The sequence below is a fragment of the Xiphophorus couchianus genome, chromosome 5 (assembly GCF_001444195.1).
Source record: "Xiphophorus couchianus chromosome 5, X_couchianus-1.0, whole genome shotgun sequence".
NCBI lineage: Eukaryota > Metazoa > Chordata > Actinopteri > Cyprinodontiformes > Poeciliidae > Xiphophorus > Xiphophorus couchianus.
In genome coordinates this window covers 17,391,285-17,415,019 of record NC_040232.1, presented here as the reverse complement: position 1 = coordinate 17,415,019, position 23,735 = coordinate 17,391,285, and the positions used below count along the sequence as shown (strand labels likewise).

Here is a 23,735-nt window from a genome sequence, read left to right as displayed (position 1 = left end):
TTTGGAAAATCATTTGCATCCATTACATATGCACTGAGCGTTGTGCAGTGTGTAAAATGCTTCAGTGGGAAACTCATGCTTTTACAAGGATTCATGTGTGTTTTCTTTGGCGTGAGCCACTCGGGTGCCACCCTTCTCCAACAATCAGATGTCCTCCCCATCACCTCTACCCGACCCATGGCATCTACTGGCAGCGTAAAATTAAATGGTTTTCCTCAATTACGTGACAATTACAAAGCTTGGAAAGGTGCGGCTTGTGCCAGAGTCCTCTACACCTTTCATTGTCCAAATTTCTTGAGAAGATAATTGAAGCCCTTGCTAAATACTGTAAAATAAAACAGGTTGATGCTAGCAGACAGACAGATCATACAGCTGTCTGGAGTCTTTGATCTTGTTTGATTAAAACTCACTTTCAGCTAATTGATAGGTTTCTGAACCAATGTTGTGATTACCTTGTTCATTGTTTGTGATTTCTTCACTGACTTAGTTTCTAGCCAGTGTCATATTATCTGAGCATACAGGAGTGTCTGTGTTTCAACCTGCAACCATTACACATTTTCACTCTCAACTCGGACGGCTTCTGCATGATCCGAGTCACAAAGAGCTGCTTTCACTAATCCTAACACGTAAAGAGCTGTGTTTGACTTCTTTTGGTGAAAGAAACAATAATGAGATAATTTTGTTGACTTTGTTAGGAGGAGCCGAAGATTAACTTCCTGCTGTATTCATGTCAACTAAGTGGGTTTAAAGGCTTGTGTTTACATAAAGACTTTGTCATAAAATGAGGTGTATGATTTTTTTTCTCTGTCTACTGTTCCAGGAAATGATTTTCAATTAAAAGCGCAAAGCAGGAATGTTCATGCCAGAACCACAAAATTCCCATTGAGGAATTCCTTCCTGGTTCCTTTGATGTTCCACCTCTCTTCCTGCGTCTCGCACTCACCTGCCCTCTTCTCGCTCCAGAAGCTGTCGATAAATGGTAATCTCACGCTCTAGCCTCATCTTGGTGTTCAGCAGCTGGCTGTGGCGCTGGCGTTGGGTGGCCAAGCCGCTCCTAACCTGCTCCAGCTCGCTCTCCAGCCCGACGATCACCTGCGAGAGGTCGTGCAGCTGGCTTGTGTACAGCTCCTGGGTGTGCTGCAGCGAACACTCCAGGCCTTTCTCCTGGAGACCAGAAAACAATAAACGTAATTGATTCTGTGTCAGAAAACACTGCACATCAGCCTGAACACACCATCCCCATGGTAAAACATGGCGATGGTGGTTGCAACTTGCTCAGAAAACTGTTGCTAGACTGTCTATGAGGCCTACAAGGCCTTTAAAACCACCACTGAAGTTTTTTCTCATCTACAAACAACACCACACAGAATCTTCTTTGAAAACTTGCAAACGTAATCATCATGTACTGTAGATTTGCATCTGGCTTGTATGATGTCTAGTTTGGCTGACATCAAATAACCAGCAGCTGTTTTGCATTTCACCAACACTGACCTCAAAGCCCCTTTGTTGTGACTCCTGGGAAAGAAATATTAAAGTTGAACACACCACTTTGTTAGCTCCAGAGGGGCTCAATACTTTTTTGCAAAATGAATTGATAGTTTACTTGTTATGTAATTCAGTTAAATATTTTAATAATCTCAAACAAAAATTTTACATTTTATATCTAAGCTTCTCCAAAGAGTGTTGGTAGATAGTTAGCCCTACATAATTAAGCAAAAAATTTGAGAACAGGGCAATGCTTGCAGAAGTTCAAGTCATTGTTAGATCAGCATCTAATCATTCTGGTCAGTGTTATTAGATTGATATCCAGAATGGTTTAAGATCAAGTTTGTGTTAAGTCTTGCATTTTATAAATACAGGATTATATTAAAGATTCCAATTTTAATCTATAAGAAAAATTGCTGATGTCAAAATTTATCCTCAGTTTAATAAATATTAATACACAATGAGCCTGAAGAAAGAAAAACCCATTAAAATCATCTGACTCACTTAATATCTTTTTTTTTAAATTTCAGTTTTTGGATCACTTGACACCACATAACTTTTGTTTTTGCTATATAACTTTAACAGAGGATCATTAATTTCTTGGCTCTTTGAATCCTTGTGTGCAAACAAATGCAGGATGCACGTAGCTAAATGTGTAACTGTTGTCTGTCTCATACATTAAATTACTCTAGATTATTTTTAATACTATTTTCAGAACAGCCACATTTCTGTATTTTTGTAACCTACTGTAGATTCATGCAGAAAAAATCCATGGGAAAAAAAAGAAGATAAGATTAATGTAAAAATGTTGTATGCGTTGGAAAACAATTACCAGAAAAGAAAAGTTTTCACTGTTACTTGACTAGAAAATGCAAAGACGATTGTATTCTTTGACCTGTCAGAGTGATGTTTTTTTGTTTGTTTTTTCTTTCAAACAAAAGTGACATCTAAGATTTTTCATGTGTTATCAGTGCAGTGGCTGGGTGTGGTGATGAGTGATGAGTTTATCTCACCAAAGCATGCAGGGTTTCAATCTCCACCTGCAGGGAGCGCCACTGCTTCCTGGCCTCAGCAAGCTCAGCCCGTGCCTCCTTCAGCGCAGCTCCTCCAAGGCTCACCTGCGCCCATGCTGCCTCCTCCTATATGATGGACGGAGGATCATATGGTACAGCTGGCAAGAACAATGCAACATACACACAGTCTCAGGGCTGAGGTGGTTTTTATGTAACAATCAGGGTCCAAACTGTACTAAATTCTTGGGTTTAGTGTGACAATGCTTAAACTAAAGAAGAAAAGCCTGTTTTTCTTTTGAAGCCACACCTTGTTGGTAAGTGTTTTTTTTTTAATCCCTGCTGGCATTCAGCCAAGGGTTGAAGAGGAGACGGGTGGCAACGTTGGCAGTGTGGATTTCAGGTTTGGGCAAACAGACAACAGAGCAGACACCCAGGCCTGCGTGTATACACAGCTGCACCGCGCTGTCACGCCGTACAGCTGTTAGGCATTCCTCACCATAGCCTTTAAACGCAGTCAAGCATTGAAGCTGCTTGTTGTTATTCAAATATTTTTACAGCAACAAAAAACCCCCGAAACATAAAAGAATCTGAAGTTATGTAAGGCATTTTGTGTTTAATTTCTTCCTCCACCTACGCTTACTACCTGTCTCAACACACAAAACGGTTTTTGAGTCACAGAACAAGCAGGTTTCAGACATGTTTTCCCATCATCAGCACGTAGTTACTGATAACCCCAGATCCTTCAGATCAGGTCAGGGAGGGGTTTTATTTTCCGGTTGGATCAACATGTAAAAGATATAGATCCTTTACTTCAGCAACTCAACTATTTCTGCAGTGACATTTTTATGATGACATATAAATGAAAAAGAAAAATCATGAAAGCTAAAACCAGTAAACACCTATCATTGTTACAGATGGACTAATTTGCCTTGCCAAAAGTGTCACCAAAATAATTTTGAAGTGCTTATTCCTATACTTTGAGCTCATTGCAGTACCATGCAAGCATATTCACAGCCCATGAACTTCTCACATCTCATTTTATTGGTATGTGAAATGTTTAGTCAGCACAAAAATCTGAAAAGTGTGGTGTACAATTGTTCTAACCCCCTTTTACTTTGATTCTCCCAAATAAAACAAAGCACGTTAAACCTTCCAACTTCTTTAAAAAGTTACCTATTTAATAGATACTGTCACGATGTATGTAATTTAATCTCATTATAAATGCAGCTGTTCTGTGACGGCCTCAGAGGTTTATTAGAGACCATTAGTGACCAATCAGCATCATGAAGATCGGGGAAAAAAGTTGGGTAGAGCTTCAAACCAGAGTTAGAGTACAAAAGCCATATCCTGAGCTTTGAACATCCCAAAGAGCACTGTACACACCATCTTGTGAAAATATAAGGGAAATTGAAGAACTACTCCTCTACAAAGGTCACCTAAGGAACTACAAAGATTGTTGACACAGATCAGAGAATCTGATGACAAAACAACTAATGCAATTATCACAAATTTAGTCCTTATCGCAGAAGAGCGTCATTGTTGAAGAACGCCACAAGAAGTTCCCTCTGCAGTTTGCCACAAGCCATGCTGGGGACAACAAATATTTGGATAAGGTGAAAGTTTACCATCTAATTGCAGCTAAAAGTGATGTTTTGATTATATACGAATGCATGCCACACTTGAAACTGCTTAAAATAAATAACCACTTCTTCTGGTTTGCCACATAAATTCCCAGCCAGATACACTAAATGTGTGGTTGTATTCAAGGTGGATTCATTCTTTGGAAATCCAAAGTATTTAACTCTGATTTATAGTAGGTAACGTCTCTGTCCCTTCTGTCATCACATCCAGTTGTGAGTTTATGTGTTTTTGTGAGGATAATTAACAACAGAGAAAACCATTGTACAGAAGCTTGAAAAGATGACATTCACCTATGAACCAGGCTGCCTTGCTTCACAGCTTCTTAACAAAAGTGTCAAGTTTTTTTGTGTGAGATGCCTTGTCGGTGAATTAGTTTTGAAACGCTTCTTAGTTGTTCGCATTTCACTGAGCACAAATCAGCATTTCTGTCTGGCTCACTGCCAATTAGGTGTGGACAAGTTAAATGTGAAAGTCTAGCCAAGTTAGAGGTTGCTACGAGTGCACACACAACAAAGGATAGAGAACTTCACTTTAATGCATTTTCTAGAATTTAATCAGAAGTATATTTAAAAATATTGGACTTTATTACATTCAGCGTTCCTTCAATGCGTACTGAGCTTGGCAAAAAGGCTTTCTCTTTTTCTGGTCCCTCCACCTGGAACAGGCGTCAGCAGGACCTGAATCTATCCAAACTGGTCACTCTTGGGGAGTTCAAACTTTTAATAAAGGGATTTAAAAAGTTGTTGGTGGGCACTTGCATTTGTTATCAGTGAAAATCCTTCTGTTGACAATGCGTGGTATTGATTTTCAGACGTGTCAAGATTTTCCTGTATAAATATAACAAACGTTTTGTAGAGCCAAATAACTAAAACTATTAAACATTTAAAATCTAAATAAATTACAACCTAATGTCAAATTAAAACATACTATTCTGGAATAAAAAAAGGATCTTTGAAGTAATATTCTCAACATGGGACATGCACGTATATGGATGATGACTCAGCATTTGTATCTGCCCTGTCTGACAATTTGTCAGACAAATGAGAAAATAAATGGTTATCCTGACAGAAAGAGACTCTTCCAACAGGTATGTTGAATGGGGATATTCAACTTCTCATTGTCATTACAGAGAAAAATTAAGTAAGAGGTTTGCTACAAACGTCCTAATATTACAGATGGGTTTTGTGAAAGTTAACAGATGAAGATTTCTTTCCACTAGTGTTTTGTGTTGGAAACATCTTTTGACATGAGATTATATCACAATTAGAAACTTGGCTTTAAGAGAAGGAACAACCCAATGCTGAGGGAAACAGAACTTCCTGCCAGAAGATAAGTTGCAGAGTCAGCAGAACGACCACCTAGGGTACTGCAGATTGTCATGTTGGACTTTATCTTGTTTGGATAGTTACGTTACGTCATTGTGCAGAAATATGGAAGACATGACAGCCGTGGGAATCGGCAACACTGCTGGTCAAAATTGGGCAGAACATTGCAACATCAATGTAATGCTGCTAGATTTTTACTTTACTTTAAATTTTCACTTACCAATGTGATGAGTTGACTGGGTTCATATCAAAAAGATTTTAATTTCATGGATGATTTGATGTTCCCACTTTATTCTTCCTATGTATTTCTCCTCACTGGATAAATCACCATATAAATGTTTATATGTTCATATTTTATGAATTAAAATTCTAGCTTATCTTCAACTTTTTTGTCTTACAATCTTTTTAAAATATTTTTTATATGAGCTTCAATTCTAAGCAAAACTAAAATGAAAAGTTTTAAAAACTGTGATTTTGATCACACTGTTTTTTCCTGAAGATGTCTCAGATTGGCAGAAAACTACGCAAAACATCCCAGAGAACTGAATATATACATCTAAAACATCTGGATTATCCTATTAAAAAGGAATTACATGACCTCTGCTTACAGGATTAGTTGAATAATCATTCCAGACTCAGCTTTTTCTAGCAGTACTGAAAAAAATACTTGCTTGACTAAGGGGTTGTAAAATATTAGGACAGATTAGGAATGGCTTTTGCTGTAGTTTGATACATATATTTAATGACGATCAGGGGTTATTTGCATCACAAGCTAACCACTAATGGACTATACTTCTTTAAGCAGCATTTAATAAGAAGAGTGAGGAGACAAACCATTAAATTCGTTCACAGACCCACAAGAAGTAAAGAACAAACACTGATGTTACACAGAGAAAGACAGAGAGCAGCAGCTTTTAAACTCCAAGCCTTTCATCACAGATATCCCACTATCTTCTTGGGGTGATATTTGTCTTAAGGGTGTGTCATGCTGGATTACAGCCAGAAAACCATGTAAAAAAAATGGGTGAGGATGTGGAAGTGGATGCCTACCTCAGTAACGGCTCCTCTGTGTGTTCTGGAAGCTGCTGCCGCTCCTGATCCAGACTGGCTGGGCCCCACCAAGCAGGCAGCTGGATCTGAGGCTGTTCCCAGGACACGGTGTCTCTCAGCCAGGCCAGCAGGTCTGCTCTGGTCGCACTGCGCTCTGATTTGGTCAAAGAGCTGGGTGAGCTCCATCGCTGTGCCATCCTCCTCCTCCCTTCCTGCTGCTGCTAACAGAGCATCGCAGGAGTCGGCCTGCTGCAGCTGCAGAGCCTGGGCTGCCTGGACACAGCCAACCACAGGGGGCAGAAAAGGGAGGGAGGGAGGCGGAAAAGAGATGATGCAAACAGAGTGAATGGTGGCAAGGAGAAAAAAAAACACAAATATTAAAAATAATATGGGAATGACAAGGGGAATATAGGAAAAAACAAGCAAAAATGTGAAAAAGAGATTGGGCATGAGTTGAGTAGGAAGCAGATAGAGCATGCAATGCACAGGTAAAGAATTAATAGAGAAGCTAAAGGAGAAAGAGAGAGAGAGAGGCAGATCAGAAGATGCTGTGAACTGTTAAACTCAAAAGAAACACACACACCCAATTATTATGTCGAGGTTGGAACAGTCATAACTCTCCTCTCACAGTTGTAGGTTATAATTACGTGAGGTATCTCAAATGAAAATGCCTTTAATTATTTTAATGCTGCCTTATGTGGGTCATGTAGGGACCACAAATACACTGCTCAAAAAAATAAAGGGAACACTTAAACAGGTGTTTAACACTTAAAGTGTTCCCTTTATTTTTTTGAGCAGTATATTTTCTAACAGGGATTCTAATTTTACAATAACATTTATTATGTAAGTTTTCTACTTGATTAGCAACTGTAAGGTTAAAACTGTTAATGTGCTTCAGTAACATGCTAACGCTTTCTATTTTCCCTATAATGCAGATAGGAATGTTATCATAAATGTTCTTTCACATTATTTGATACACGATATGGGATAAATTACTAATTTTTCAAGGTAGAGCACAATTGAAAAAGACATTCCAATGAGGCTTTTTGTCAGAGTAAATAGTACCTTTTGAAAATAACAATAACATACTTGTCATTAATTCCACATTTCTGAATTCAACCTGGATTTGAATGCACAAAAGACCCAAACAGAACAACCACAAAGTTATTGGCAGCAGTTTCTGCAATAAATGAGTAGAAAATGGTGAAGTGGTTAACACATCCTCTAGCTGCTCCAGTTCAAACCAACATAACTACAGAACCCTTAGCCACTCAGGCTTAGGTTCAGCATTTGTATGCCTCTTCTAGAAGGTGGAAAAGAAAACTTGGAGGCAAATCAAACTAACATACATTAACAGTGGAGAAAATAAGTCGTCTCTCTCACAGCTGAGCTGTACCTACGATGATAATGACAGATCTCTCCATTCTTTGTAAGTAAGGAAACAACAATGTATCAAATATTTATGTTCTCAAATGCATAGCAGAGGGGAAACACAGACCATAAACTCCTGGTCCATCTGCTGCAGCTGTGTCATGGAGCGGTGGCACTCGGCTTGCAGTGCCTTGTTGCTTTCGTCTGCCTCTCGCTTTGCCTCCCTGAACAGGGACACTTGCTGCTCAAGGCGTCTGGTGGTCCTCTCCTCTGTCTCACACCTAAAACCAATGAGTGTATGCACATTTAAGTTAAGTTCATTATCAGAATGTAGAGTCTCTCTGACACATTTAGCTGGTCAGGAGACACATCAGGTGGAGCTATAAAAAGAACAAGGAGCTGTTTCTGTCCTTCATGGGTTAAAAGCTGACAGCAGAGGAAGTTGGCAGGGAGCTTGGTGTCGCTACGCATCAATACATAAGTGAAAATGCTGAAGCGGCACAAAACCTCGCCTGGATTTGCATGCTGGCCGGCTCACAGAAGTGGGGATTGATCTCAGTAAAGTTACAACAGGCTGGAAACCAGGATGTAAACAAAGAGTAATTCATACATTCCCAGTGAGACCGTTGCATACGCTGGTAATAATTACCCCATAAAGGCTCCTCATATTTATAAATATTATGTATTTTAAAGAAAAGAATCCTTAGCTAACCTCTTTGATATTAATTTGTTTAGCAGGATCTGATAGATCTGATCTATTACATATCAACTCAAAATCATCTATTTAGATTTAGTACTGACTGGAAAAAGTGAAACATTAGAACATTTAGGAAAAGTAAAGTAGAGCTGACCTGGCTTGGATAGCAGCAGCTCTGGATCTCATGTTGTCAGACTGTAATGCCAACTGGGCGTTCTCCATGAGGAGATTGCAAATCTGACAGAAACAAATTAACATAAATACAATCAGGACATAATATATTTGAAGCAAATGTAATACCTAAGACTAAAATAGCAATTTAAGAACATGTTGATTTGCATATTGCTTTTCTTCTCAAATTAATCAGTGTGGCAATGATAAATAACTAATCTTAGTTGACATCCATCCATCCGTCCATCCATCCCTCCAGTCATCCATCCGTCCATTCACTCCTTTTCATTCCATATGTGTGTAATATTCTACAAAAGTTTGCAAACCGGATTGTAAAGTTTGCAAACGTTGAGTTTTTTCTTTCTTGCATGGATTTTGTTGGACAAAGCAGACGAGTCATTTTAGCAAGAAATAAAACAGTAAGAAACAACTCACTTAAAAAAATATTAGTATAGCCTACAGCATGATGTCAGCAGCAGATAAAAGTATTTTAAAAGTATTTGTTGGAGTGTAGAGTCATGAAACGTAACTCCCCAACCTGTTGAACTGCTGTCTGTGTTCTTTGTGACTGACACCCATACAGTTCACAAGCATGCAAGGATTTTAATAAAGTCATCACCTAGTTCCCTATGTTGCGAAATGTAATATAGGCCTGCTGGGCAGCAAAACAAGCATGAAAACTTACCCTGACATCATTAAATGACACTTTATTCTAGACTGAAAAAATTATTTAAACTGTATATTTCAGGGAGAAAGCATTTGATATGTTATGGGAAAAAAGAGGCACGATTACTTTCCCTCAAGGTGAGAGAGACTGCTGTGCGTCTGTGTGAAGATAACAGCGGGAACTTACATATGATGCTTCAAAGCACATATGCCAGAAGAAAATATCAAAAACAATTTTCTTGAAGTGATGTTTGTATTCATTTCATTCAGTGTTTATATTTCTTCACTATTTGAAAAAACTTCTCAGCGCTCATGTTTATTTGAGTGTAAATGGATCACTCTGCTACTCTGCTATACTAATAGGTTTTACAAAACTGTGAGTAATGTTTGCTACAAACATACTGCCCACTTTCAGTTGATTGGTAGTGTTCAATAAGTTAAAAAAGCACTTTAACACAAAACAAATCTCTTTTGTGCCAGTGGAAGAATACAAGAGGAAATAGTGCTCTGTATTGTTTGGCACACACATCAAATATATTTTACACCCTCATTACTCTTTAGTTTCTCACACATACAACTCTTAGAGAGAAACACACCCAAACTGAAGGAGAGCCAATGATAGCATGGAATATTCCCAGACTTTACTATAAACATGATGTTCCAATTATTAGAAGGGTATTACTATACCCTCTGAGAGGTGAGTGAGCACTTGTCTCATAGGTCGACTACTCATCTTTGAGTGTGTGCTGAAAACAAAAAAGATAACCGAAATATTAATTCCATGCTGAAATAAAAGTACTACTCAGATAAACCGACAAAGAAACAGAGTTCTTGAGATGGCTGGTGTCATGGAAACGTGTTATACTTTATAATATGGAAAATACAAACAGAAACAAGAAAGACATCATCTGTTAAGTCCTTGACACTTACTGAGAAGTATAAAACAGCAAGTAAAACGGAAGAAGAAACCATAAATCTCAGTCATGTGACATTGCAACACCGATCATACAAGTTAGTTAATGTTCCACAGAAAAAGACAGTCCTCAAAGTGAGAAACAATTCCACAATATTTATGCTGAGTGACTGTGACATAAGCCAGGCTTTCTGGCTCCAGTCCAGCCAAAATGTCACAGACGAGTATTTGTAATTTTATGCAGCAAGTTAATTTAATGTGGTTGTATGTCTGACCTGGGATTGGAGAGTATTGAGCATGCCAAGTTATACAGTATATACTTACACTTTTTTAAAACAGCAAACAAAGATGCAACAGGAATAAAAAGCCAAGAAATGGCTAAAATACTTTTAGTACTAAGTATTTAGAAAGCAACCCTATTCATTATTAGTGAATTTGATATAATGGATGGCATATGAAATGGTTTTTCTTTACCAAGCTATTGCACAAGATGCGTCTCATAAAGGGGAAAAAACAAAGAGCTGTCTTAAGACTTTTGCAAAACATATTGATGGCCAGCTACAAATATATTCCTAAACCTCTGGGTGCTCCAGTGAATAATTTTAGATCCACAGTCCCAAAGACCAATTTCTCACAGAAAAATCAAAAGAGAAATTAGGAAAACAGTCCAATAGCAGTCGTGGAATAGCAGCAGACTATGCTAGTCTCCACTGCAGAAGAAAAAGCCTGTTGAATATCATTTAAAGTCTGATATTTGCAGAAGTCAATAAAATGATATTACTTTATTCATTCTGTCAGATGAGACAAAAATGCACAGATTGCACTGATTCCGGTTGTCAGTGCAATCTCTATGTTTGAAGGGGGAATAGCCCTGGACATCACTCCAAAATACATCTGACCTAACCCAATTGGAGAAAAGAATGAAAAGAAAAATGTGTCTGATTGTCTAGATCAAAATTTGTTCACAAAACCACCGTGGTATTACAATTCTAAGAAAACAACAAATGAAACTTTTAATTGGTTTCAGAGAAAGAATATAAACAATGAGTGGGAATTTAATTGCGATTTAATATCTCTAATAACAATATATTTACTGAAACATTTTTTTTATGTAAACTATATGAAGTAGCAAAATCATTGTCATTAAGTTATTTAATCCACAATTTTAACATCCCTGCATGTGAAGCAGTCATTAAATTGAAACAAGACAAAAAGCCACAGTCACTGGTGCTTAATCTTTCATGCACATTAAATTTACAATGATGCAATTGGGAGAAATCTTAACATTACCACTGAAGAGTCTGAAAAGTGACATCTAATGGAATCTTTTCTGCAGTTTTTGTTATTATTTATTAGTCAATGATTTCTAATAATCACCTGTGAACGAAGGTCCCGGACGGTCTGTTCCTGCTTGGACCAGTTCTGGCTGCGTGAGGCATTCCGGAAGCTCCACTCGGCTATCTGAGCCTCCAGCTGGTGGTTGGCCTCTTGCAGCCTGTTAACCTGCTCCATGAAACTTTTTAGTCGAGTATTCAGGTCCCACATGGTGTGGCTGGAGTCCTGCAGCAAGTCCATGGAGTCCTGGAAGAGCATTCATCCAAATGTTTAGTATCCCACAAGCAGCAGAAATTTCCCAGAGTAAAATGCAGCACCTGTGACGGCCAAAATACTGAGCCTGTACACAGCTGGAAGAGCCTCATTCACAGTAATATAAGGGTTTATAACTTTCACAGCAAACACTCTGCCTCCCACCTGAAGCCACGTGCTGACAAAAGTGTTTTCAAGGTAAATGTTTACCCACTGATACTCGCCTGAAGTGACGTGGCACTCTATGAGAGAGTTGAAGCGGTGTTATGTCCTCCTGGTCACAACAAGCCAATCCAACACATCAACCGTATTCCTCTGCGGAGAGCTGGTTGACTTTCCCACTGTGTCTCAGCTCATTGGCAGCCAAATTCTGACACAGAGAAGAGTGGCAGCTGTTTAATATCACAGCATATGTGTTAATTTGTAGAGTTCAGGATCAGCCAGGACAGGGACGTTCCTCCCTGCCCTATCTCCCCCGCCGGGCAGAATGTGGGACGAAGGAGAGTCATGGGGTAAGTCCTGGATGCAGTGCTTACCTCACCAACACTCTGGGGGCTTTTGTGCTCCCTGATCCAGGATTACTGAGCTGCTTTCAAACAGGCAGCAGCACAAGCTGCAAAGAGAATGTTCAGGGAAACACAGTGACAGGACCGGTGTGGATTTTAGTTGTTCCATAATAACAGGTTAAACACACCATAACTAACACAAGCCTGTTCCCCAGAACCTCTGATTTGACTCACCTCTTGCTTAAGATCTTTAAAATTAGAGCGTTTCTGCCAGACCGTCTGGGTCAAAGATTGCTTCTTTAGATGGTATGATGTAATTCAAACGTTGCTAAAAGGAAGGCCTTTCCATTTACAGCAGCCACGCTGTGTTTGTTCTTTAAAATTTACATATATTTCCATATCTTCCTCAAACAGCCAGCAGGCTAAGGTGCCCTGCTAAGTATCATCACAGCTATAGACCAATAACACCAGAAGATGTTCTGAGACAGATGTTTGGTCTAACCAGAGGTGTGTTCCACCAAAGCTCTCAGTATGTAAACAAAAGGGGTCAAAGGGCAATATGTATGAAAGACTGTGAACTTGAATGAATTACTTTTGTATGTTGGTTTGGCAAATCTCAAAACAGCATCATGTAACAAACTAAAACTAGATATAAATGTCAGATTGATTGATTTATATACAAGAAAAATATATTTGTAGTTTTATGTTTCTTACACAATGTTCTTCACTACAAAATAATTAAATTCATGGCATCATGCTGCTAAAATAATATTTGTTTCTTACATAAATGTTTAGTTTATCTGTTATTTTGCTGATCTAACAAGTTGACCTAAGACAAATGTAATGCTTTAAAATTAGTCACTTGTTAGTATTAAAATTATAACTGCTAAAAGTTACATGAATCATTCTTACAGCTTTGTGAATAATCACAGCATGTCTAGGGTGTAGTAGACTAAAAAACAACATTGCATCATTAGATTAACACTCTTTATTGAAATTAAAGTATGAACATGCTTTAAAGCATCATGTTTAACGACACTGTAGCTTTACTAAAAGAACATAAACACCTGAAGTTGTAAAAACACACAGGTCACTTAAAACCACTGATAATAGAGAGTTTAAGTAAAACGTTAGCCGCAACAGGAGGTTTAAAATTCACCAACCTTTTAATAGCAATTTATCAAAAAGAACATGGTGCTGATTAAAAAGATCAACACACCCTGTATTTCCAAGTGTTGGGTCTCTTGTCTTTTCACAGAAATTAATTTTGAAATCTCATTTTAAGGCATTCATATGATATTTATCCACCCCTTTCAGCTAACAATACATTTTTTGCTGTTAAGGATATGTTTATGGGCATTTCTGATCATTCTCTCTTGTGAGGCACTGATGTTGTTTTTGGGTATCTTTACTTATACTCAAAGGTATAAGTGAGCAGTTATACCTATGGGATAAGTTTCTAATTATTCCAAAGGTAAGTAGAGACTTATCTCTATTCTTATCTCTATTCTTACTTATTTTTCTAAGAAAGAATGGAATGGAAGACAGATTGGAACTGAACTGAAATTCAGAATTGAACTGAATGGCATCAATAAGTTTTTTAAAATTTAAATCTGAATATCTTGCAATGAAATAGATTTGAAATAGACTGAACTGGTCTGATTTTAAGATGTTGGTGCTTAAATGTGCACAAAAAAATTTAACGTGAAACGTTTACGCCTGTTTTGACTTCAAAGAGCTGTGTCTGTGAACTTTCAGCTACTGTATCTATATATATTTGACTTCTCCACTGAGTAAATAAGAGGCAGGATGTTTGAGTTATGGATGCAGAGAGCTACAACCACTTTACAAATATTGTCTCCGTCTAGGCGTTAATTCATTATGCAAATTTTCTCAGGAGAGTTTAAAACCAGTTAGTTAAGGTTATACTTATCAGTTGTCACATAAGAGAAGAAGTTAGTTCAATGTAATACCAGGCAGACAACCTACTGGGCAGTAATTGTAAAGATGTCATTAAGTCATTAAAAACAACATGCGAACCAAAACAGTCAGGAATCAGGATTGTCTGCTTACTGTCAGCACATTCCCACGCCCTCTCAGCAAGGTGGCTTCTTCTTGTTGGCAAAGATGACAAAAACATTTGCCGCCTAGTAAAAATCCTCGATGAAAGAAAGGAAGCGCCCCGTCAAGCATCTGGGACTGATGATTTCTGTGCCCATGAAGAGGAACAATGTCACAGATCCTGTTTCTGAAGGTAACGTTGCTTTCTTCTGCAGTCCAAGAAATGCCTTCTAATGCATAGCATTCATGTTTGTTAGTAAATGACATCCCAAGCTGGTGCTGACTTATTCAAATTTCAGGAGGAGTGGTGGAGGCTGTAGCTGTGGACACTGTGTACAAGAGAGAGAGAAAAGAAACAAGCCAACCTCAGACTATGGGTTTAACATCAAGCACTTTTATGAATCCGACCTCTAGGTAACTCTGCATTCCTCTGTTCCTGTGAAGGGTGGACTCTTAGGATCTCACTGAGTCCTGTTTCCACTTTCTAAACAAAGAGCTCTTTATTTAAGGAATTTAAAGGACAAACATCAAATCTTCTTGAAAAAAGCCTCAAGCAATCACAAAACAAACTTCATAACACGTTTTTGACCATAAAATATATTATAATGCACACCACTTAAGATCAGGATTGCAGCTTATGTAGCCTGAGTCCAAAAATATTGAGCAGATTAAATTACTCGGAACTATTACCCAGTCTTTGTTGTAGGGGAGATTGTCAGCTTAAGTTAAATAAGCCTCCCTCACATTGTCAAGTTTATACAAAGCTAGTATTTATCTAACCATTCATCCTGGACTTACTGACTCTAGCTCAACTATACTGTACCATTTAAAACAACATGCATATGTATATTTTTATTTAGTTTTTAATACAATAAATATAACGAGTCATGTTTTGACCCAAGACTACGAAATTTGGTAGACACGTAACTTCTCAAAACTTACAAAATTGTCCCTTGAGCCTTTTGTCCAAACCCAACAGGAAGTTGGCCATTTTGGATCAAAGCTGCCATTTTGTCTGTTTTACACACATTGCATCTGAGTGAACTTCTCCTACAGCTTTTGAATTACAGACTTCAAAGTGACTCAACACAATCTTAAGGTACTGAAGACCAAAAGTTATCAAAAGCTTTTTGCTGGATCAAATCATGTACAAGTGACCAAGCCTCTAATAACGTCCACACACAAGGCCAGAGCTCAATAAAACTTTTTGCGTGTCATTACAGACCAGCTCTTAACACATTTACATGGTCATTTAGTGACATCACTTTAGCCCCACCTACTTATTACATGAAGTCACATGTCCTGTTGATGGGTGTCCTCCTTGTACACACTCACACTTACAACTTTCAAGCCGTGTCTGATGACATAGGTGATGTTAAATCATGTACTGAACAGTGACTGTTGAATGGTGCATGTGAGCGTGGCAAAGTGGCAAATTCCACTACCATATCTTTTGTATACGGTTGGTTCTAAATCACACAGTCATGATCCGATTTGTATCAAACTGGATATGAAAGATCTTTGTCAATTTTTAAATGGACCATTTGGATTACATTGAAATTTGACTCCACTTCGACCTTTGACATCCTTTACAATTATATCTCACTGATACATCATCAGATCTGCACCAAATTATTTGTGCATCATCAGGCAGCACCGCTCAACACACTGCTGCAGTAGACTGACGACATCACTTTAGCCCAGCCAAAATAGAGAAGAAATTTGCAGGTTTGTTTTGTGACATTTAAGGATTCTACTTAATAACGAGAGAATTTACACTCATTGAGTTCAGCCCATTGACTAATATTTAAAGTTCACTAATTATGGATTATTTAAAAGTCTGTCCTGAATTTCTAAATTAGTAAATTAAAGTCATGCATATAGGAGAAATGTTGACATGTATTGACGGATGAGATTCTTCAAGCATTGCTCTTCAAGGTCAATAAATATTCACATCACAGGGCATATAAGTAGGCTATCAAAATGTCAACTCTAAAGGTCCAGCAGCAGTTTTTAAAGGTTAGGTAAATGTAAGTTAAAGGTCAGATCTGAAGTGGTTTTTACATGACATCCAACATCTTACAAACAAACCATGAATCTAATTGTAAGTACTGTTTGTTTATTAATCACAAATATCTAAATTAAAGTTATCTGCTCATCGGCTCTGATATATCTAGAGTTGCACAGACTGAAATTGTGTTTTATGATCTTTTGACTCAACAAATGCTCTCATGAGCGCCATCATGCCACTATTGCAACCTCTTCTTGAGACTGAGGCAGGTTACAACAATGTCTGCAAACTGTTTAGATTTCAGCCCCCATCTTTGTCACCTTTGCTTGCTGTTCATTCTTGCTGTCATGTAATGCAGTGAGCCACAACACAAACAAGCTTAAAGATACAATCTCATAGGGTATGTTTTTGCGTAACAAATATACAGTAAACATACAGATGGAAAATGAAGTGTCAATTTTCAAAGCAGGTTCACAGAACGTGCGAAGTTTTTAAAAAGTGCATTCGAGACAAAAAAAATTCCTTATTCTACGCTGTGAGAAGTTGTACAGTGACATAACAAGCACTTTCAAAAAGAAGAAAACTGCAAAAGACACAAAGATTCTGTTTACCATAGCCACACAGAGTCCAAGCAAATACCGTTAGAAAGAATTTGACAAAACCTAAACAAAAAACGTGGTGAAAATCACAAAAAAGAGATGCAAATGGAAAGAATTAAAAGAGCAACTGTCATATATCTTGATGGCTGTCACCTCTCTCTGTTACCTTAGAGATGTAAGCATGGAACATTTTTTTTTCAGAAGAAAAGATATTTACATGATCATTTAACAGCTTTATAGCAAGCAAACAAAAGCTAAACATGCAAATTTAAACAAAAACAATTAAACATTGTTCAAGCAAATGAAAGATCCTTTTTTTTTAGAAAACAGTTCCTTCTAGTTGCGGAAAAGATGTCGCAAATGTTAAGCCATACAGATTTATGGGTAAGTTTCTTCAGGGTGTGAATATTTTGTTTATGTAGATAGCCCCCATTCAATGTAATGACATTGTTTTTCAACTTCTCTGGAACCTGAATCAGATGGACTATGGCAGCAGAAGAGCTGGTGCCTCCACTTAGTTAAAAACAGGAAACTGAAGTTACAATTTAGACAAGTGCACTTGTGGTCTGCTTTGACAGGTCTTATACTTTCAGCTTCAGATGTCCTTCTATCAACTGTTTAAGCCGATGGTGATATGACAGTCTGGGGGTATTTTCTTGGCACGCTTTGGGTCCTTTGCTAGTTGAGCATTGTGTGAATACAGCCACTGTATGGTGTACCCATCTTCTGATAGCTACGTCTAGAAAGATAATGCATCTTGCCACTAAATTCAAATAACTTGGTTTCTTGAGCATATCAATAAGTTTACTCTATTTCAGTTTCTTGTAGGACAGTTTCTGGGGACTATTAAGTAGTCTTAATAGTCAACCCAATAACTTTTGGTATTTTCCTTTTGTGTTGTGGTGGAACAGAAGATTTGTATTATGGATATACAGACAGTAAATCTCCAGCTAAAATGTGATGTTGTCATGTCAGTTATAGGCCAAGATCTCTGAGAAATGTTTCTGAAAACCTTGTTGATTCAATGCCATAACGCTCTGAAGGCAAAAAGGGGGTCCAGCCTTTTACTAGCAAGGTGTACTGTATTTAAAAAATAAGCCTGTCAGTGTGACTCAGCATCTGTATTAAAACTGAAAGCTTTCTTTATAGTAATGATTTTAGATTACTCCTAAATTATATTTTAACATTCTCTGTTCTTGAACCAAGAAGCTGGAAAGCGTCTTAAGAAATAACCATTTGTCAAATCAGAGCTGTCTCTGTACTTCACTCAACACCATCAGTGGTTTTCTTTCAATGTCTCCTTTCACTAATTTGCATGATTCTTGAGAGAGGAGTGTTCTTTTCAGCTGCAGCTGTCTTCTTAATGGTTTTGGATCTTTGCTTAATTTTAAGGAAACCTTTGTCCCAAATCAAAAGATGTTATGAACAACCTATAACACATTTGCATGTTTCAACATGTTGTTTGGCACATTGTGAAAGCAAAAAATGTTTTACAGGTGAAAAAAAATAGGGAAGTGTTTGGGGGGGGGGGAAAAATCCCTGAAGGCAAACTGAATGACTAGATGTTGGGATTTGTTTCCCCTTATAATCTTGACAGTGATACATGTGTCTTTACAATGCAGGAGATCTAACGATCATCTGGAAGACAATTTGAGTCACCTGGTTCGAGACGCTGTTAAGGCAGACAGAACCAGAAATACCACATAGTTATTCTTATTATACGTTTTGTTTCTGTCAATCAAACCTGCCGCACCTTCAAATCAAATGTTGGCCATTCAAGGGAAGATGGACAATTATGTGGAGAACTACCTGCCACGCACCAATCCGCACATTTTAGTTTGTAGAAACAAAGACAACACACAACTAAAAGAATATTTCAAAAAAGTTTCTCATGCATGCAGGAAGGCAGTACTCTTGACAGCCTGAGAACAAGAGCTTGAAAATCATTAATGTTAATGTTGTGAAGGCCCTCTTTGTTAAATAACACATACACACTCAATATTACAAAAGAGATAAATGGAGAAAGTTGAGTGGACAGGATAAAACCTTAGCATTACACTAAAGCCACAGTTATCTAATTTTTCCACAGCTTTACAGCATCTGAGTGCAAAAAAACAATTATTGTTGTCATAATCAGTTGCGTGTGTCTTACAAAACAATTAATCTGGGAGTGGTGAGTTCGGATGTCATTTGCAGTTACACAGAAACAGGCAGGGCATATACTCCAAAACATGTCAGTTTGGATTAATTGTGCTAGAGTGAGACAAGTAAAACAGTCATTTGTAGCCTCCTTATCAAGAGACTGAGACATAAAACCCTTCAGATATCAATAGTAGATACATGAAAACTCTGTAAATAAAAAGATTTAAACAGCTCCAAAAGTCTATCGTTAAACAAGAGCCCTGTGCTGAGCAGAGTAATGTGGGAAAGTGTAAATGACTTTGAAAACTAAATGGGAAGGAATACCTTTGAGAGCGAATCCTTTACTTTTCAACAAACATGACTATATCAAAAAATACTAACCAAAGAGCAAAAACAATAATAAAAGAATCAAAAAAGAATCAAAAAAGAGGTCAGTAACTGCACTGAGCTGAAAGACAATGTTTTCATTTGCCAGAATTGCACAACAATTAAAGATACACTGTTCAATGCTAACACAAAATGTGTAATTCCTAAAATTAAGCAGCACAAACAAGTTGGCCCAAGCTAAATGTTAAAATATATTATGCTCAGTCATGCTGTTCCCCACATCGTCTCCTTAAAGAAGGTTCAAAACCGAAGCTTTTTTGTTGTTCACAACAGCTGCTATGTTGCTCTGCAATGGTTTGAACTCGTGTTGCTCTGCAGGTTATCTTCCTTCATTTTTAATTTGGAACCTGAATAAGCACTTCTCAGGAAAAAATAATTCAAACAGTAGAAAAACAAAAATATATTTAATAACAGGAGTTAATTGTCCCCAAAAGAAATCCTGTCAGTCACCTGGAACTGTCACACTTTATGCATTTTACAATGAGAACTACTAGCAACATGATCTGTGGTTGATATGCTTCAGAAAATCTTACCAGCTTTGAGGGAAAACATGTTCCATCAGAGGCAATTTGAGATCTAAGGAATTCTCATTACGTAATTAGAAACTCTCTGGACAGCTGCTAGGAAAAGAAAAAAAGGTCTGCTCCTTATAGCTTCTGTTTATTTAGGAGTAAATGCCAACTTCTGCCAAGATCAATATTTATCAGCTCAGTTAAACAACTCTGACTTTAGTCTCAAACCTTGAGGAGGCAAAGACGAAAAGGGAGGGACGTGTGATTATTATCAAAAATACAGCAGTAATAGCAAATTGTGTAACTATAAATTTCAAAACAACAATCAATATTTCTCTCAAGTAGAAGATAATTTTAAAAAACGCTTGGTATACTGGTTGATATGGATGAACCAAGAGTGTCGAGGAATAATCCTTTCCTAATATCTTGGATTAATTATTTTTAGTTTTCCACAATAGCCATGTTTCCATCAATGTTTTTCTTATGTGCATTTTTAAGTAACGCATTAGAAAAGGTTGATGGAAATGGCTAAATTTGTAAGAACTTCCTAAGTTTTGCAATAAAGTTATTATGTTCGCTTGAGATGGTTTTTGACTTTTCAGAAAAAGAGTTTGTGCTAAATGAGAGATTTTCTGAATATGCTCTGATGTAGCAAACATTTACCTCACATACTGGTCAGCTGTTTGTACTATCAGAATCACCAGAATTGCATTTCTTTATATACAGTACATCACCTGCATGAACAACTTGGCTGATAACAACATATTCCTGAAAGCCTCACTCCATTTTTAGAAGATGTGCGACTTGGAGCATTTCATGAGCGCTGTTAATTTCATCATGTGAGAAGCAAGTGCAATCCTACAACGACTTGGCCAACCAGCTACACTGCCAGACCAGGCAACAACAGCATTAATCAACAGGCAGCCAAAGGTAAATTTGACAAATTTGGTAAAGTTGTAGTTATCCAAAGCTCATGTGGGATCTTCTCCTGACATACAAAATAATGAGCTCTAAAAATGTGGCTCTTATGGAAGAGTGGCAAAAAGAAAGTCATTGCTGAAAGAAAGTCACTGAAACTCTTTTTGCTAATAGGAGACACAGTAAATATGTAGAAAAAGGGGCTTTGGTCAAATAACATTTGGAGTACAAAATGTGATCGATCACACGGTCTTTTCTGTCACTACATAGCAGTGACAGAATGATGCTGTGGGAATGCTTTCATTCAGCAAATCAGTCAAACTGATGAGAAGAAGGATGGCTCTAAATACAAGGGAGTCCTAAAAGAAAATATGTGGGCTGCAGATGCCTCTTCCAGTAGGACAACAACCCAAAACATTGCGTAATTGCAGTCTTGACTGGGACGTTTTAATAAACCTTAATTTCACAATGCCAAAAATACTTGAAGCGTGTGGTACAAGACAAAGCATAGTAATTGTTATCTGGAAAAGGGCTGCATGCAATTCAAAAGAAATAATTACTTTGAAAAAATAATCATTTTCAGTTAATTACATTTCAAAGAGCCCACAAGATTTCACATTTTCCAACCAAAGATCAAACCGAAAATAAAATCAGACAAGCTACTGCTAAAAGCTAATGCTGAAAATTGCTAATTTTGGTCTTGTCTATAGATGTATAGAAAATTATATCAACTTATATGGAAGAAATAAACACTTATGTTTCTATGCACAGATTTAGATGAGAAAAGCTTTCAGTTCATGTGACATCAATAAGGAAAACAACTTTGTCTTAAAGCTACCACCTATTTTTGCCAAAAAGTGATTTAGGCAAAATTATCATTTTTGGCAAAAAAAATTACCATATCAACATTATTCCTTTATTTTAGGAAGGTGACATGTTATTTAAATATTTGTTAAAACTGTCACTGTGTTGTTGCAGTTGTGACAGACAGGCTGTGAAATGGTCAAGAGCCTCCACCTCCTCCTAATGCTCCTATTGCCATGTGCAAAAATACACTGTTCGGACCGAAACAATCAATCAGAGCCAAAAAGAAAGTCTCAGTGCTGTTAATCACTCTCATGAATGCGCTACTCACCCCCTCCCCTTTGCTCTCTGGCTGCTACTGCTAGTTCCCCCACAACAGAGCTTTTCTCAATAAATTGTTTGTGCCACATTAGCACATTGAGCAGCGCATACCCGAGCTAAGACCTTCCTCCTGACACTGATTGGTTGTTTCTGACCAGGAGTTGTGCATTTTCACAGATTATTTGTTTCATTTTATACTGTTCGGTCATAGAGGTAGATTTAACAAATATGTAAAAAACAAAACAAAAAACAAACAAACATATTTTTCATAAAAGCTACATACTGTAGCATTAAATATTGAGATAAGAACACATACTTGAGAACAGAAGCACTCCTCCACTATAGCTTCATTAATAGCTGGGGCCTAAGGCAAAACACCACTAAATGAAAAAGTTATCTTACAGTAATTCACTATAAGATTTTTTTAAAAACATTTACATCAGATCCTTTTAGTTAAATGATCCTTTGCTCCATAGATTCTTCAAGCCCTAGTGGAACAAGTGTTTCTGTAGTGTAAGCCAGAATTGGAAGATTAATTATATCTACTCTTATTGTATCAGACCTGAATGGATGTTGCAATTCAGTCAACAGCTGAGTTACCCACTTGTTTACACAAAGCAGCTGCATGTCATAATTAACTGTCTCATGTCAGTCTGTAGTTGCCCCCCGGGAGGGATCTGGCAAACACAGGAACACTAAATTTCTTTCTGCATAGATGGAGAAAAGGACTTCCTCATTTACTCAAGTTGGAAAAATAAAAAAGAAGACAAACACAAAGACATCAGTCATCAGTTGTTTTATGAGAGCAGAAATACATTTTGTACATGTTAATGTGCCTGCCAATAAGATTTTGAACAGTTTTACAAAGAGAGAACTGTTGTTATCCACCAAAACGGAAAGTTATAAATTAATCTATAAAAGGTTTGTGCTCCAACATGCAGACAAATTAGGAACAAATGCAGGAAATTCAGCTCCATTGTTAGCCCCAGGAAGTGCTCAACTAACAAAGATCAGTCGTGGTGTGGCATTAGGGAGGTTCAACAGGACTCCATGGTAACTTCAAAATAAAAAGCAATCCCTCATACATTGTTTACAACTGACTTTTCAAGGTCCACAATCAGGAAGACTTGGAGAAAGAAACCTGGGAGAAAGCCAGTGTGTTTATTTTTAGTGTACTTTCTTTTTTTCTACCATTCTGTTGGTCTCAGTGTGTTTTTACATGTCCCAATTTAGGCAAGCTTCAGCTGTCAAAAGATGGTCTCACATTCGACTCTAAAATGCCAGTAAAGGCAACAATATATTTAATAGCATGGGATATATTTCGACTGTGGTACAAAGCAGATACTTAAATCAGTCAGATGATGGTGCCAAACATACAAAACTAATGTAAGGGAGGATGAGCAAGAGAGTGGAGAGGTCTGAATTTTCCGATCTCTTTAACCCTTATTTGATGAGCACCAACTTTTGCTTCTAGTCATTGTTGATGTCTCTCCATACTGACATTGTGTTGACCCACAATTGTATGACTCAAACCAGTAAACTGGTGGATGCTCTT

The 23,735-nt window shown here is 37.5% G+C and overlaps 1 protein-coding gene across 5 annotated transcripts in view; it reads right to left on the bottom strand.

Moving 5' to 3' along the window:
* krt222 (keratin 222) overlaps positions 1–23,735 on the bottom strand; it is a 32,621-nt gene that overhangs the window by 6,898 nt on the left and 1,988 nt on the right. Inside the window, exons 2-9 of one of the 5 annotated variants that reach the window (XM_028017896.1) lie at positions 14,499–14,815; positions 12,144–12,289; positions 11,710–11,913; positions 8,737–8,819; positions 8,013–8,166; positions 6,515–6,787; positions 2,499–2,624; positions 944–1,164 (exon numbers count right to left, since the gene is read on the bottom strand). In XM_028017896.1, the coding sequence (XP_027873697.1) occupies positions 944–1,164; positions 2,499–2,624; positions 6,515–6,787; positions 8,013–8,166; positions 8,737–8,819; positions 11,710–11,907 (1,055 nt within the window). In that variant the 5' untranslated portion in view covers positions 11,908–11,913; positions 12,144–12,289; positions 14,499–14,815. Of the gene's footprint in view, positions 1–943; positions 1,165–2,498; positions 2,625–6,514; positions 6,788–8,012; positions 8,167–8,736; positions 8,820–10,106; positions 10,166–11,709; positions 11,914–11,984; positions 12,101–12,143; positions 12,290–14,498; positions 17,359–23,735 lie in introns of those variants that run through there. The other 4 variants (XM_028017897.1, XM_028017895.1, XM_028017894.1 and 1 more) reach the window with 4 other exon arrangements.